The 16,430-nt window shown below is 42.1% G+C and overlaps 1 protein-coding gene across 2 annotated transcripts in view; it reads right to left on the reverse strand.

The window, feature by feature from the left end:
* Positions 1-971: 971 nt before the first annotated feature.
* Positions 972-16,430, reverse strand: part of OSBPL11 (oxysterol binding protein like 11) — a 113,242-nt gene continuing 97,783 nt past the window's right edge. Inside the window, exons 11-13 of one of the 2 annotated variants that reach the window (XM_053564499.1) lie at positions 12,868-13,050; positions 9,365-9,518; positions 972-2,648 (exon numbers count right to left, since the gene is read on the reverse strand). In XM_053564499.1, the coding sequence (XP_053420474.1) occupies positions 2,583-2,648; positions 9,365-9,518; positions 12,868-13,050 (403 nt within the window). In that variant the 3' untranslated portion in view covers positions 972-2,582. Of the gene's footprint in view, positions 2,649-9,364; positions 9,519-10,718; positions 10,834-12,867; positions 13,051-16,430 lie in introns of those variants that run through there. The other variant, XR_008374870.1, reaches the window with a different exon arrangement.

The raw sequence follows: 16,430 nt of genomic DNA on the forward strand, positions 1-16,430 counted from the left end.
TCCAGATATTTTTGGTTGCAGCCATCATTGTTGTTTGGCGGGTCCAGGCTGGATTGGAACCCGCCAGCTCAGGTGTATGTGGCTGACACATTAGCCACTTGAGCCACAAGCGTCGAGCCAACATATTTCACTTATAAATGAAGATGCAATACCCTAAACAATATATTAACAAGTTGAATTAAAAATTAATATTTAAGTTATGTACTTTGGTCAAAATTAAATCCAATTTATGTGAGAATTAGTCACTATTTTCTTTTCTCTTTTTTTCTCTATTCCTTTCCCTCACCCCCTCCCTCCTTCTCTGTCTGCTCTCCCTTTTCCCCGTGTCCACTGAGTCATTAATTGTCCTCATATCAAAGTTGAATACATAGGATTCATGCTTTTCCATTCCTGTGATGCTTCACTAAGAATAATGTCTTAGCAGAGCAGGTCTATTTGGGCAGGCACACCTGATTCTATCACAACCTCAAACCCTTGGACTCAAGAAATCCTCTTGCCTCCAAAGTATCCAGGACTAGGGCGGCGCCTGTGGCTCAGTGAGTAGGGCGCCGGCCCCATATGCCGAGGTTGGCGGGTTCAAACCCAGCCCCAGCCAAACTGCAACCAAAAAATAGCCGGGCGTTGTGGCGGGCGCCTGTAGTCCCCGCTGCTCCGGAGGCTGAGGCAGGAGAATCGCTTAAGCCCAGGAGTTGGAGGTTGCTGTGAGCTGTGTGATGCCACGGCACTCTACCTGAGGGCGGTACAGTGAGACTCTGTCTCTACAAAAAAAAAAAAAAAAAAAGTCCTACAAAGTATCCAGGACTACAGGCTCCCACCACTAAAAACACTAAATTTACTTTGTAACAGCTGAAGATTGCTGAAGATAAAGACTTAAAGAGAAAAATCATTGCCCCTCCCAAGTGAACAGAGCTATAACTCTCTAATTATAAACTTTCCATTTCTCTTCATTCATGAAACAGACAAAGGTATCGTTGTTCTCTAGTTTTATTATTTTTTAATTTTCCCAACACATGAACTATAACTTGTTTTGAAAATTTTCAGTGCATTTCACAGCAAAAATGAACAAGGTAATCATTAAAATGGTTGTACACAAACCAACTTTTTCTTATAATTTACAATTGTTGAAAAAAATTATTGTTTTGCTGTTTTCACCCTATTAACCTCTCTCACAGAACACAATTTATCAGAGCACAAAGTTTAAACTTCTTATGATGATGCAACAGACACAGCCATCTACACTGGCTGATGAAGAACAGGTTATGTTACTTACACACACTGATTGGAAGACCATATTGGAAGAAATAGAGTAAGGCACCACTCCTGGAAAATTAAGGTAGCTTGTAGTAACAAGTGTTAAGCACCATAAGTAGGTGCTCAATAAATACTTGAATAAATGATGAAAGTCATAATTAGCACTATTCTTTTAATTGCCAGCAATTCTTCAACCTCAATAAAATATTTATTTAAAAAAAGATTTGTACCTGAATACAACTTCCTGATATCTTATTTCATACTCTTTCTTCAGATTTAAGTTTCCTTGAAAAGAAAATAAAACTATACCTTACATGCACTCAGTTATATAACTTCTGAATTACTGACAAAAAGGAATAGTCATTCGTTTTTTGAGTGAACAGAGGTAAGATAAAGCATACCTATCCAGAGGGATAGCATATAATACTGAATTTAACCTAGAAGTGAAAAAAAGATAAAGAAAAAAGTAACAGTTTTATTTCTTAATATTTGCTATTTTCTTAATGCCTTAGTTCTTGAGAAAGGCCAAAATCTCATTGTATTGACATGAATACATTTTAAAAAATTGTTCCTCAAGTGTAATATTTAATAAAACTAGGTATTGAAAAAATGTTCTGAAATTTTTCAAGTCAATGTTGTTTTCAAGTATATTAAAATGCTCAGAAGAAAAAATTCTCCATGGTTATAATTCTAATCAATTTATAAATATACTTTTTAAAAGAGAGTTCCAACAGAGGTGGATAATGGATAAGTTCCTCAGACATAGGCACAAAGTCTTTTGAAGAAATAGAATGCCTTGTTACCACAACCTGGTTGATTTTTGTTTTTTAACACTGATTTCAGGCACAATGGCTGAATCCACTTCTGGGTCATCTTCTTCCTCCTCTTGGTTGGTTTATAAGAGCAGTAAATACTTCAGTTATAGACAGAAAGCAAAACACAAACTCTGAAACAGAGACTTCACTTTTCACTATAAAGAAATCAATGTCACTGAGTTGTGTATATCTGCTGCTCCCGTGCAAAAATAGGGGATTCGAACTTAGCTTTAGGAGCAAGAACTAGATAAAAGAGTAATCATCTAATAATTCAGATAAAAGATGTTAAGATGGTATTGCTCACATCTCATGAACAGTTTGGTGAGAGATCCATTGTGTTTCGTTAACACTTTGGTCTTGCTGCAGTATTACGGTGCCCTAGTAGGTACATTCATGTTTAGCTAGTTTCAGTCTGTGGAATCAGGAAGCAGGTCACTCAGTGCAATGACTCCATTCCGGGAGGATTTAGGGTAAACAGTGAAGAACCTCATTTGGTTGAGTCTTAGATAGCATGTGTCACTCTGCTGGTTGTGTTGCTGGAATTAGTTTCCAGAGGGGTTTGTGATAAATCCAGCCATCTCCCTGAAACAAGTAGAAAAATTAAAGAACTGTCCTAATATAGCATTTTCAAAATCAGAAACAATACGTTCACTTAAATGGAATTCTACTTTCACATTTTTATTTGTATTTTTAGACAGAGCCTCAAGCTGTCGCTCTGGGTAGAGTGCCGTGGCTTTATAGCTCACAGCAATCTCCAACTCCTGGGCTCAAGCAATTCTCCTGCCTCAGCCTCCCAAGTAGCTGGGATTACAGGCACCTGTCACAATGCCCAGCTATTTTTTGGTTGCAGCCGTCATTGTTTGGTAGGCCCTTGCTGGATTTGAACCCGCCAGCTCAGGTGTATGTGGCTGAAGCCTTAGCCACTTGAGCCACAGGCGCTGAGCCTACTTTCACATTTTTAAAAAGAGTTTTTGTGAAGAAATAAAGTCTCTGTGCTTAAAACATCATACAATGCTTGTGGTTTAGCTACGATTAAGTAATGGTATAGGAGGACCTGGTTTCTAACTCATGAGCATTTTACTTTGCAAAAGTCATTTGAAACAATTCTGCTAATTTTGCCAAGATGCTACAGACTAAGTCTCACTCATGGAGTTAAGGGCAACAGGGGAATCACAAAGAAATGGTCATGAAGGTACTAGCTGTTCTCCCTATCTCTACTGGTATCTCTAGAATCAAAGGGCTGTTTTTGCTTCTTTCCAGACTCTACCACCATTAGTTCTCTCTGGTTCCTTTAAACAGGATGCTGCAAGGAGACAAAGCAAGAGTCAAAGAGTGAACCAAAGGCAGAAGAGCACAGTGAAGAAAAGAAGTACTGGGCAGCACCTGCGGCTCAGTGAGTAGGGCGCTGGCCCCATATACCAGAGGTGGCGGGTTCAAACCCGGCCCCGGCCAAAAAATAAAAAAAATAAAAGAAAAAGAAAAGAAGTACTGCGGGGCAAATGGATAAAGCAGCATCCTCTGTGGGAACTTGGCAGTTAAGGTCAGGGGAGCAAAGACAGGAGGTCATTTTATGGGACTAGCAAAGTTAAGTCAGATTTGAACTTCTGTCTTTAACTCCCATGCCTCTTTCAAATTTTTTTTTTTGGGGGGGGTCAGAGTCTCAAGGTGTCACCCTGAGTAGAGTGCCCTGGTGTCTTTGCTCAACCTCCAACTCTTGGACTCAAGTGATCCTCTTGCCTCAGTTTTTCTATTGTAGTAGAGATGGGGGTCTCACTTTTGTGCAGGCTGGTCTTGAACTTGTGAACTCAAGCAATCCACCTGCCTCAGCCTCCCAGAGTACTAGGATTACAGTCATGAGCCACTGTGCCCTGCCTCTATATATTTATATTTAAAAATTTAAAAATATATTTACTCTACCTTTCTCCAAAAGTGATTTAAAACCAGCAATTAGGGGCTGGGCACAGCGGCTCATGCCTATAATCCTAGCATTCTGGGAGGCCAATGTGGGTGGATTGTCTGAGTTCAGGAGTTCAAGACAAACCTAAGCAAAAGCGAGACACTGTATCAACTAAAAACAGAAAAATTAGCCAGGCATGGTGATGGGCACCTGTAGTCCCAGCTACTCAGGAGGCTGAGGCAAGAAGGTCACTGGTGCCCAGGAATTTGAGGCTGCTGTGAGCTATGACACCATGGCACTCTACCAAGCCAAGAGAGTAAGACTCTGTCTCAAAAAACGAAAACAAAAAACACCAGCAATTATTTGGCTCATTGTCACAAGGACTTTCTCCTTGACCAAACCAGTCAGGCTCCTTTGCACTGTCTTCTTGAGCAAGCTTTGTCCTTGGCCTGCTAAGCCCAGTTTTAGTAAAGAATCCTGATGAGGGCGGCGCCTGTGGCTCAAGGAGTAGGGTGCCGGTCCCATACGCCGGAGGTGGCGGGTTCAAACCCAGCCCTGGCCAAAAAAAAACCACACACAAAAAAAGAATCCTGATGAACCAGTTTATTGAAAATCCCACAACTTGGGGGTGATGACTGTGGCTCAGTGGGTAGGGCACTGGTCCCATATACAGAGGGTGGTGGGTTTGAACCCAGCCCCAGTCAAACTGCAACAACAAAAAAATAGCCAGGAGTTCCGGCGGGTGCCTGTAGTCCCAGCTACTCGGGAAGCTGAGGCAAGAGAATCGCTTAAGCCCAGGAGTTGGAGGTTGCTATAAACTGTGACTCCACGGTACTCTCCAGAGGACGATAAAATGAGACTTTGTCTCTAAAAAAAAAAGGGGGGGGGGAATTCCACAACTTTGATATCTAATTAAAGTTCTCACCCCTGACCCTTAATACTTAACCCAAATTCCTCTAACTTTTCATCCACTCCCTCAGAGTGCCCATTGGCTATAAATCCCCACTTCGTTACCACTATATTCAGAATGAGTTAAATCTCTTTCCCCTGCTGCAACAGTCTTTAATAAAGTCTTCCTTCAATAAGAATAATTTCTCTTTAACAATAGCAACCACTAGGTTGTTTATATTAAATCACCTGGTCAATAATTCTCAACGCTTAAACTGGTTTTTGGGAAAACAACAATACAGAATATTAGACAGATTCAGAATTTAAGATGTGCCACCTGACCAGCTCATTTTACAGATAAAGAAGCTTAGTTTAGAAGTGGTAAACAATAGGCTGGGCACAGTGGCTCACGCTTATAATCCCAACACTGACGGAAGCTGAGGCAGGTGGATTGCTTGACCTCAGGAGTTCGCAGCCAGCTGAGCAAAAGCAAGACCCAGTCTCTAAAAAAACAACTAGGCATTGTGGTTGGTGCCTGTGGTCCCACCTACCTGGGAGGCTGAAGCAAGAGGGTACTTGAGCCCAAGAGTTTGAGGTTGCTATGAGCTTATGATGATGCCGTGGCACTCTACTAAGGGCAACAGAGTGAGACTCTGTCTCAAAAAAAAAAAAAAAAGTGGTAAATAAACTATTCAAAGTAAGACCTGAACCTCCAACTTAGTGTATCCGACTCCATTATGGTCCACTATGCCATAAAAGCTGTCCTTGAATTTATTACGACTAGAAATTTTTTTTTTTTGAGACAGAGTCTCACTCTGTTGCCCCTAGTAGAGTGCCGTGGTGTCATAGCTCACAGTAACCTCAAATTCTTGTGCTCAAGAGATCCTCTTGCCTCAGCCTCCTGAGTAGCTGGGACTACAGGTGCGCGCCACTACAACCACCTAGTTTCTTAGTGATGGGGTCTCACTCTTGCTCAGGCTGGTCTCGAACTTGTGAGCTCAAGCAATCCACCCCCCTTGGCCTCCCAGAGTGCTGGGATTACAGGCATGAGCCACCGCACCCAGCCCACGACAAGAAAAAATTTTTTTTTTTTTGTAGAGACAGAGTTTCACTTTATTACCCTCGGTAGAGTGCCGTGGCGTCACACAGCTCACAGCAACCTCCACCTCCTGGGCTTAGGCGATTCTCCTGCCTCAGCCTCCCAAGTAGCTGGGACTACAGGCGCCCGCCACAACGCCCGGCTATTTTTTTGTTGCAGTTTGGCCAGGGCTGGGTTTGAAGCCACCACCCTCGGTATATGGGGCTGGCGCCCTGCTCACTGAGCCACAGGCGCCGCCCACGACAAGAAATTTTTTTTTTTTTTTTTTAGAGACAGAGTCTCACTGTACCACCCTTGGTAGAGTGCCGTGGCGTCACACGGCTCACAGCAACCTCTAACTCTTGGGCTTACGCGATTCTCTTGCCTCAGCCTCCCGAGTAGCTGGGACTACAGGCGCCCGCCACAACGCCCGGCTATTTTTTTTTTTTTGTTGTTGTTGTTGTTGTTGCAGTTTGGCCGGGGCCGGGTTTGAACCCGCCACCCTCGGCATATGGGGCCGGCGCCCTACTCACTGAGCCACAGGCGCCGCCCACGACAAGAAATTTTAAACATTCATTTAAGAGGATATAATCAACAAATTCTATTGGACATGAATAACAAATGGGAGGAAATAGAAGATCTATTTAATTTTTTTTTTTTTTGTAGAGACAGAGTCTCACTTTATGGCCCTCGGTAGAGTGCCGTGGCCTCACACAGCTCACAGCAACCTCCAACTCCTGGGCTTAAGCGATTCTCTTGCCTCAGCCTCCCGAGTAGCTGGGACTACAGGCGCCCGCCACAACGCCCGGCCATTTTTTGGTTGCAGATTGGCCGGGGCCGGGTTTGAACCCGTCACCCTCGGTATATGGGGCCGGCGCCTTACCGACTGAGCCACAGGCGCCGCCCAGAAGATCTATTTAATTTAAATATCAGTGAGAAATGGTCAGGAAAAGGAGGTGAGTGTGATTAAATGATACTAGAAACATTTTCAGTTAATTCATTTATTCTTTCTCAGGTTCCTTATATCCCTTTTTTACACTAAAAGTGACTCTATTCTTTATTCCTCCACTTAACTGGTCTGTAATCTGACAGCAATAATGAAAGGTGCCGAACAAGTGAGCCCTTGTTACTCATAACAATATTTGTAAAACATTCACTACGTGTCTAACACTCTATTTAAGACCAACAGGGAGACAAAATTGACTTTTTTTTTTTTGAGACAGAGTCTCACTGTTCCCAGGTTAGAGGGCCATGACATCAGCCCAGCTCACAGTAGCCTCAAATTCCTGAGTTTAAATGATCCTCCTGCCTCAGCCTCCTGAGTAGGTGAGACAAAAGAAAATTTACTTTTCAATAATGTGATCATTTTTTAGCATACAGGCATATATAATTTATTAACTTGGCTGCCACCCTTGTTAGCCTCATTCGTACTCCACAATATTTCTCATGTGTGATGGTGCATAATACAGTCTACACACAGGATACAATCTGGTTGCTCCACAGGCTTAGGGTAGTAATACCATGACACTCCTCAAACCCATCTGCGGCATCACTGTGCCATGGCATACCATTCAGGAAGGAAACTTTGCTTATATCTTACCACCCAAACGGGGCCAAATCTGGGTCTGCATTTCCAATCTATTGTTCCATTAGGCAGCTACTCAAGACCATTCAGCAGTGGGAAACCTGGTGGCCTTAAAAAATTGTAGCCTTCCTGGTCCGTAAGTTTGGCCTTTTGACTGAATCCAAATTTTACAGAACAAATCCTTCTATTAAAAGGGATGCAGCAAAGAAAGAATAAGCTTTTTTGCCTCTTTTGGTGCTTAAAAAAGAACAATCTTGAAATCAGAAGGCCACACGTTCCCCACCGGCCAATTGCCATATTTTGCTACCACTTTCTGCATCTGTCTATCCAACATCACAAAGTATGATTAAAAAAATTAGAGGAGACAGGTTCTAAGTATTGGGCATATAAAGAATAAATGAGAGGCTCAGCACCCATAGCACAGTGGTTACTGCACCAGCCACATGCACTAAAGCTGGCAGGTTCAAATCCAGCCTGGGCCACCTAAACAACAACAATTGCAACAAAGAACATAGCCAGATATTGTGGTGGGCGCCTGTAGTCCCAGCTACTTGGGAGGCTGAGGCAAGAGAATGGCTTGAGCCCAAGAGTTTGAGGTTGCTGTGAGCTGTGAAGCCACAGCACTCTACAGAGGGTGACATAGTGAGACTCTGTCTCCAAAAAAAAAAAAAAGAAATGAGAAATAAACTGGCCAGGCACAGTGGCTCTTGCAAGTAATCCTAGCACTCTGGGAGGCTGAGTATATGTATACACAACGTATACTGATGGGAACTACATTACTATAAGATGTATTTATTTAATGTATTTAATAGATGTTTTGATTGTTATACAATTCCTTTTTATTTTTTCATTCCTTTTCATATTAGTCCCAAAATATGCTTCCTGGTAGTTTGTGCCTAGCTATAGTCAGCTATTTGTATGGAAAAAAAATTTCTATCTGATAAAAATATGTATTTGTTAAGAAACTTGTAATAAATGGCCTTAATTTTCTGTTTTTCAAACTAAACACCCAAACTTCTTGGCCACTTCACTATCCTCTATAGAACTAATTAAGTTTTTCATGTCTACCTTAAAATGTGGTCCCTGTGGGTGAACACAAATTTTCAGCTCTGGTACAAAAGGTAAATAGCATTTTCTTTTTTTTTTTAGATAGAGTCTCACTTTGTTGCCCTGGGTAGAGTGCCCAGGCATCATAGCTCACAGTAACCTCAGTCTTGTGGGCTCAAGTGATCCTCCTGCCTCAGCCTCCTGATAGCTGGACTATAGGTACAACACCCAACTACTTTTTCTATTTTTAGTAGAGCTTGCTCTTGCTCAGGCTGGTCTCGAACTCCTGAACTCAAGCAATCCACCCACCTTGGCCTCCTGGAGTGCTAGGATTACAGCCATGAGCCACAGTACCTAGCCTCATTTGTGGCCAATTTAAATACCCCAAATATATTTTACCTGAACTACTGGTGAACCATTTTACTTTGACAAATTTTGAAGAGCACATGAGAAAGTTCATGGTTAATCTGGATTACTTTTAAAAATAAAGATGTGTAGGGCGGCGCCTGTGGCTCAAAGAGTAGGGCACTGGACCCATATGCCGGAGGTGGTGGGTTCAAACCCAGCCCCGGCCAAAAAAAAAAAACAAAATAAACAACAAAAAAAATTAAAGATGTGTAAGTGACAGCAATTCAACAAAGCCTAGTAAGCCAACGTTCCCATTAAGTAATGAGGGTGGCGCCTGTGGCTCAGTGAGTAGGGCGCTGGCCCCATACACCAAGGGTGGCGGGTTCAAACCCAGCCCCGGCTGAACTGCAACCCACTAAGTAATGAGTTTTAGGCTGAACACATGTGTGACATACCTCTTTAATAAAATATTTGGTCTTCCAGGGTGTGCCTGTTTCAGTACGATGCCTCTCCTCAGTCCTCTGGCGTTCTTCCAGGGTACGTTTATGCTCTGTGGCCTTATCAATTTCAGATTCCCTTAGAGAGTCTGTCACATTTTTCCATAATCGCCTGAATTCCAAAAACCATGTATTTTATAAGCTTTCTTTAAAAGATAACTATATAGAATTGACATACTTAAAATTATAGTAAGTTTCACGTATTATATTTCCTAATTCAGAACTGTGTATAATTTCATGCCTATAAATCCTAAGAACGCTGATGCTATGCTGGAGATATTTATCTCCCAGATTCTATTGCTTCTGCTTCTTTTTAAGTTAAAAGTAATTCGTATCTTTCCAAGTTACACAAGCAATATTTTTATTTTTAGGAGACCGAGGAGTTAACAGGTAAAAAAGAGAAATCACTTTTTCAAAGGTTGAAATGTAAGTGAGGCCACCTGTGCTTCCAAACATGAAGAAATGTAAAAACCAGTTTACTCTCCTGCCTTTATCAACTAGGAAACTGGAAAAAATATAATAAAACAAAGATTTTCAAATGTTGAAGAAAAGGCAATGCACAACAATCATACTTGAATCAAGAAACAAACGAGGGGAGTCCTACGAGCGCTCTAGCTTACTGCCTAGACAGCATACACAGGACAGCTGAGAGCGAGGGAAGCTTAACAAACCTCAAGCAAAAGAAAACGGCCAAGGTACTTCTTTGGAAAGAATAGTTTGTTGGACAACTGGATATACACATGTAAAAAAGATAAACTAAGACGCTTGCCTCACTCTATACACAGAAATTAACTTGAAATGGATCATAAACTTAACCGTAAGAGCTAAAATAATAAAACTTTTAGGCGATATAGGAGAAAATCTTTGAGACTTTGGGTTAGGCAAAGATTTCTTAGGTATAACAGCAAAAACCATAATCCATAAAAAAAAAAACATTGATTGGGCGGCGCCTATGGCTCAGTCGGTAGGGCGCCGGCCCCACATACCGAGGATGACGGGTTCAAGCCCGGCCCTGGCCAAACTGCAACCAAAAAATAGCCGGGCATTGTGGTGGGCGCCTGTAGTCCCAGCTACTCAGGAGGCTGAGGCAAGAGAATCGCTTAAGCCCAGGAGTTGGAGGTTGCTGTGAGCTGTGTGAGGCCACGGCACTCTACCGAGGGCCATAAAGTGAGACTCTGTCTCTATAAAAAAAGAAAAAAAACATTGATAATCCCACCTCATCAAAATTAAAAACTTTTATGATGTAAAAACCACCTTTAAGAAAATGAAAAGAGGAGCAACAGACTAGGAGAAATATTTGCAAAACACATACCTAATAGGCTCGGCACCCATGGCACAGTGGTTGTGGTGCCAGTCACGTATATCGAGGCTGGCGAGTTTACTGGCGGGTTCGAACCCGGCCTGGGCCAGCTGAACAACAATGATCACTGCAACAAAAAAATAGTCGGACGTTGTGGCGGGTGCCTGTAGTCCCACTTACTTGGGAGGCTGAGGGAAGAGAATCGCTTAAGCCCAGGAGTTTGAGGTTGCTGTGAGCTGTGATGCCACTGAAAGCAACATAGCGAGACTCTGTCTAAAAAAAAAAAAAAAAAAGACCCACTACATACCTAATAAAAGATTTGTGTAAAGAATTTACAAAGAGGGCGGCACCTGTGGCTCAAGGAGTAGGGTGCCGGTCCCATATGCCAGAGGTGGCAGGTTCAAACCCAGCCCTGGCCAAAAAAAAAAAAAAGAATTTACAAAGAACGTCTATTATATAAACCATTAAGACATACAATGCAGGCCAGATGCAGTGGCTCATGCCTGTAATCCGAGCACTCTACTAGAACTCTACTCTGGAAGGCCAAGTGGGTGGATCCCCTGAGTTCACAGGTTCAAGACCAGCCTGAGCCAGAGCGAGACCTCCTCTCTAAAAATAGCCAGGCGTTGTGGCAGGTACCTATAGTCCCAGCTACTTGGGAGGCTAAGGCAAGAGAATTGCTTGAGCCCAAGAGTTTGAAGTTGCTGTGAGCTATGACGCCATGCACTCTACCAGGGGCAATAATGTGAAAAAAAAAAAAAATACAACGCAATAAAAAAATTGGGTAAAACATATAAAAACACAATTCATCTAAAAAGATGGACGAATAGCTAATAAGCACATGGAAACATCCTTATATAGTTATATTAAAACCACAAGGATGGGTCAGTGCCTATGGCTCAAGGAGTAGGGCACTCGCTCCATATACTGGGGGTGGTGGATTCAAGCCTGGCTCTGGCCAAAACTGCAAAAAAAAAAAAAAAAAAAAAAAAAAGAAATCACAAGGAAATATTATTTCACACCAGAATAACAAACGTTGAGAATGTGGAAAAACTAGAACACTAATCCATTGCTGGTGGGAATACAAAATGGTGTAGCCGTTATGGAAAATAGTTTGGCATATTTTTTTACTTTTCTTTTTTTTTTTTTTTCAGACAGAGCCTCAAGCTATGGCCCTGGGTAGAGTTCCGTGGCATAACAGCTCACAGCAACCTCCAACTCCTAAGGCTTAAGCGATTCTCTTGCCTCATCCTCTCAAGTAGCTGGGACTACAGGTGCCCGCCACAATGCCTGGCCATTTTTTGGTTGCAGTTGTCATTGTTGTTTGGTAGGCCTGGGCTAGATTCAAACTCCCCAGCTCTGGTGTATCTGGCTGGTGCCTTAGCCGCTTGAGTCACTGGCGCCAAGCCAGTCTGGCAGATTTTCAAAAAGTTAAACATTAGGGCAGTGCCTGTGGCTCAACGGGTAGGGCACCTGTCCCATATGCCAGAGGTGGCGGGTTCAAGCCCAGCCCTGGCCAAAAACCAAAAAAAAAAAAGTTAAACAGTAAACCACTACATAATCCAGCAATTCCATTCCTAGGTATTTACCCAAGAAAAATGGAAACATATATCCACACAAAGATTTCAAGGAAAATGTTCACAGCTAAATGTTTTTAATATATATATATATATTTTTTTGTAGAGACAGAGTCTCACTTTATCGCCCTCTGTAGAGTGCCGTGGCATCACACAGCTCACAGCAACCTCCAACTCCTGGGCTTAAGCGATTCTCTTGCCTCAGCCTCCTGAGTAGCTGGGACTACAGACGCCCGCCAAAACGCCCAGCTATTTTTTGGTTGCAGTTCAGCTGGGGCCGGGTTTGAACCCGCCACCCTTGGTATATGGGGCCGGCGCCTTACCGACTGAGCCACAGTGTTTTTAATATTTTAGCTGAGTTTACAGTGTTTAAGTTTTATTAAAATGTGACTTTATATTATACAATCCCATAGCTGATAAGGGGTTTAAGGGGCATCAGATTGAACCAACCATTTCAGTTCACATATGAGGAAGCTGATAGAAACTGGTGAAGTGACTTGGCCAACGTCACAAGTTAATGAAAAGATTTAGATTAAGACACAGAGCTTCTGACTCTTTCCTTTATGCTTGGAAGGAAGACATACCTGGATTCAAATGGATCCTGCTTCTCCAGAGGTCTTACTCTCTTCTTTGTCACTGACAATTTAGTCAAATCCACATACTTTGTCTCTCCATTGCTGTAAGTGAATTCAAGAACACTATTCCATTCCCCTTGCACTCTGCACACCACGGTGTTGGTGATGTTGTGCTTGACTTCAGCTGTAACCCTAGAAGCACGTGGAAGATAAGGATCTCCTCTAATAAGTGATATCAAGTTTCTTAGTATCCAAAGCCCACCAACCTGTGAATTTTGTTTAAATTAGTAACACAGCTCACTTCAATTGCTCAGTGCCATACACAGTCAGACTCTCTGTAAATCCTATGAATTCTTTGAAACTTTTTCAAATAATATATATATTTTTTGCAGTTTTTGACAGGGACTGGGTTTGAACCCACCACCTCCGGCATATGGGGCGGGTGCCCTACTCCTTTGAGCCACAGGCACTGCCCCCAAATAATATCAATTTTAATCTTTAGAAAGACTACTAGGGGGCGGTGCCTGTGGCTCAGTCGGTAAGGCGCCGGCCCCATATACCGAGGGTGGCGGGTTCAAACTCGGCCCCGGCTGAACTGCAACCAAAAAATAGCTGGGTGTTGTGGCGGGCGCCTGTAATCCCAGCTACTTGGGAGGCTGAGGCAAGAGAATCGCTTAAGCCCAGGAGTTGGAGGTTGCTGTGAGCTGTGTGATGCCACGGCACTCTACCGAGGGCCATAAAGTGAGACTCTGTCTCTACAAAAAAAAAAAAAAGACTACTAGGAATCAAATTATTACCACAATTACTTTATTTCCACAAATGGTCAAAGTATGAGTTTAAAAGGTTTGCTACCAACAGAACTATCATAATATCAAAATTAAATATAGAAAAATTAACTTTTAAAATTAAATCTATAAATTTCACATTGAAATATATTCATATAACTTGGTTTTTTACTGGTTAGCTCTATTTATTGCAAAATTTGGGGCCCTTACATTTTAAGGACATATAATGGATAAATCAATTCTGTATTAAACTACATAAGCCTAATTTAAAATTAAATATACAAACCAGAGGTAGAAAAATATGAAAGAATGCAGTAAAAAATTTTAAATTATCTTACCACAATAGAAAAATACAAACAATATCATAATCACCACAGAACTCAGACAGACCTCAGACACAACTGTTATTGAAGTCTGATGAAGCATTATCCGGCTGTTTATCAAGAGATAGCTGAATTACACAGCTCAAGTGAATCAATAAGAACAGGTCAGAAAAAGGAATAGGCCTAATTATTATTATTTATTTTTTTGTAGAGACAGAGTCTCACTTTATGGCCCTCGGTAGAGTGTTGTGGCCTCACACAGCTCACAGCAACCTCCAACTCCTGGGCTTAAGCGATTCTCTTGCCTCAGCCTCCTGAGCAGCTGGGACTACAGGCGCCCGCCACAACGCCCGGCTATTTTTTGGTTGCAGTTTGGCCGGGCCGGGTTTGAACCCGCCACCCTCCGTATATGGGGCCGGCGCCTTACCAACTGAGTCACAGGCGCCGCCCAGGCCTAATTATTTTTAATAAAGTATTATATATCACTGTAGGACATAACAATAAGCTCAGATAAGAGAAAGGTTCAGAAGTCAGAGCAAAAATTAGGGTCTTAATCAATGTATCAGAGATTGTGGCATAGACGTTCAGGTAACAGTTCAGGAATCCTAAGTAGCATTTGTCAGATGTAAGCTAAGGGAATGAGAAGGATAAAGTAGAATTCAGGGAGTCTATAGAGTTCAATCAATCAGGAGAGTAAAAGGTTTACAAACTCAGAACTCAAGGCAGAGATGTAAGGAGCTCAACAAATGATTTATGAGCTATGGGGGTTTGGAATCCAAAAGCAAACCACACATTCAAATATCAAGAGTCAGCAGTAATTGTAGTTCACTGGACACAAAGAACACCATAACTGTAAGTCAGCTTGATTTCAGTAGGGGTGGAAACTCTGGTTTATACTAAATAATTACCCTGCTAAAGGTCTCTGGCAAGATTAAATGCTTCTCTTCCTCTCTGATTCCATTTGCTAACACCTTTCCCTTCTTGAAAATTTATCTCTATCAAACAGGACATGAGGAGATGACATTGAACAATTACCTTGTCCCTTCTCCATTCATATACACCCAGAACTATATTCTAAGAACTCAGGAATGATAGTATGTTCCTCACTTGATCTTTCTTACTGTCACAGAATAATCTCTCAAATTATCATTAGCAGGACAGGTGCAGTGGCTAACACCTGTAATCCCAGCATTCTGGGAGGCCGAGGTGGGTGAACAGCTTGAACTCACAGATTCAAGACCAGCCTGAGCCAGAGTGAGCCCTCATCTCTAAAAATAGCCAGGCATTGTGGTGGGCACCTATAGTCCCATCTACTTGGGAGGCTGAAGCAAGAGAATTGCTTAAGCCCAAGAGTTTGAGGTTGCTGTGAGCTGTGACGCCACTGCACTCTACCAAGGGCAACCAAAGTGAGACTCTGTCTCAAAAAAAAAAAAAAAAGAAAAGAAAAGAAAAAACTAGCCAGGCATGTGGCAGGCGACCTTAGTCCTAGCTACTTAGGAGGCTGGGGCCAGAAGATCTCTCCTGAGGCCAAAAGTTTGAGGTTGCTGTGAGCTATGATGCCACAGCTCTCTGCTGAGGGTGACAGAATGAGACTCTGTCTCAAAAAAATAAGAAAGTTATCATTACCTCCCACAAATCTTTCCACTTAACAAGTACAACCCTTGTGCCCTGCTTATGATCACTGTGTTATACGGAATCCCAAATGCTGACAGTGCTGCACAGCAAGAGCAGCATTAAGGGAACTGAGGCAGGGGACAGTAATCACACATACAAGAGGTAAACCATGAGGAACTTGCAAAGAGACACAGGAATGAAGAAGGACCTGGCCTCACTTTGCTTACGACAATTCTTCATAATAGTCTAACGGGGAACTGGCAAACTTCTTCTCTAAAGGACCAGAAAGTTAATACCAGGATTCTCAGGCCAGACTGTCGTCTGTCCCACCTACTTAACTTTGTCACTATAGCATGAAAACAGCCAGAGACAAGTAAATGAATAGACATGGCTGTGTTCCAAAACAATTTATTTACAAAAACGTGCCACTATGGCCTGAGCTACATTCTTCCCTTGGCTGCATTCAGGGCACCAATCACATGGCAATGTTAATGGCTTCCTATCTCCCAAACTAAGACTGTAAGTTCTTTAATAGGCATGGAATGGGTCTCATTTCCATATCCCCAGTTAGCACTAAGGAAAATGATGAATTGCAGGTGCTTAATAAATGTTGTTTGAATTGATGAGAAAACTAAACTTCAAAGAGCTTAAATAATATGCTCGAATTAATATCACTACCTAGAATGAGTAAATGTGAATAAAACTATACACAAGAGAATGCCAGCATATGTATACAGAAGTATTTAACATTTGTTGAACATTTAAAATATAGTGGGCATTTCACATAAATTAACTTTGTCAAGTCTACTGACTATCCCGTTTCTACAGGTGAAGAAACTGAAGCTCAAAA

This window comes from Nycticebus coucang, chromosome 16 (genome assembly GCF_027406575.1).
Source record: "Nycticebus coucang isolate mNycCou1 chromosome 16, mNycCou1.pri, whole genome shotgun sequence".
Classification (NCBI taxonomy): Eukaryota; Metazoa; Chordata; class Mammalia; order Primates; family Lorisidae; genus Nycticebus; species Nycticebus coucang.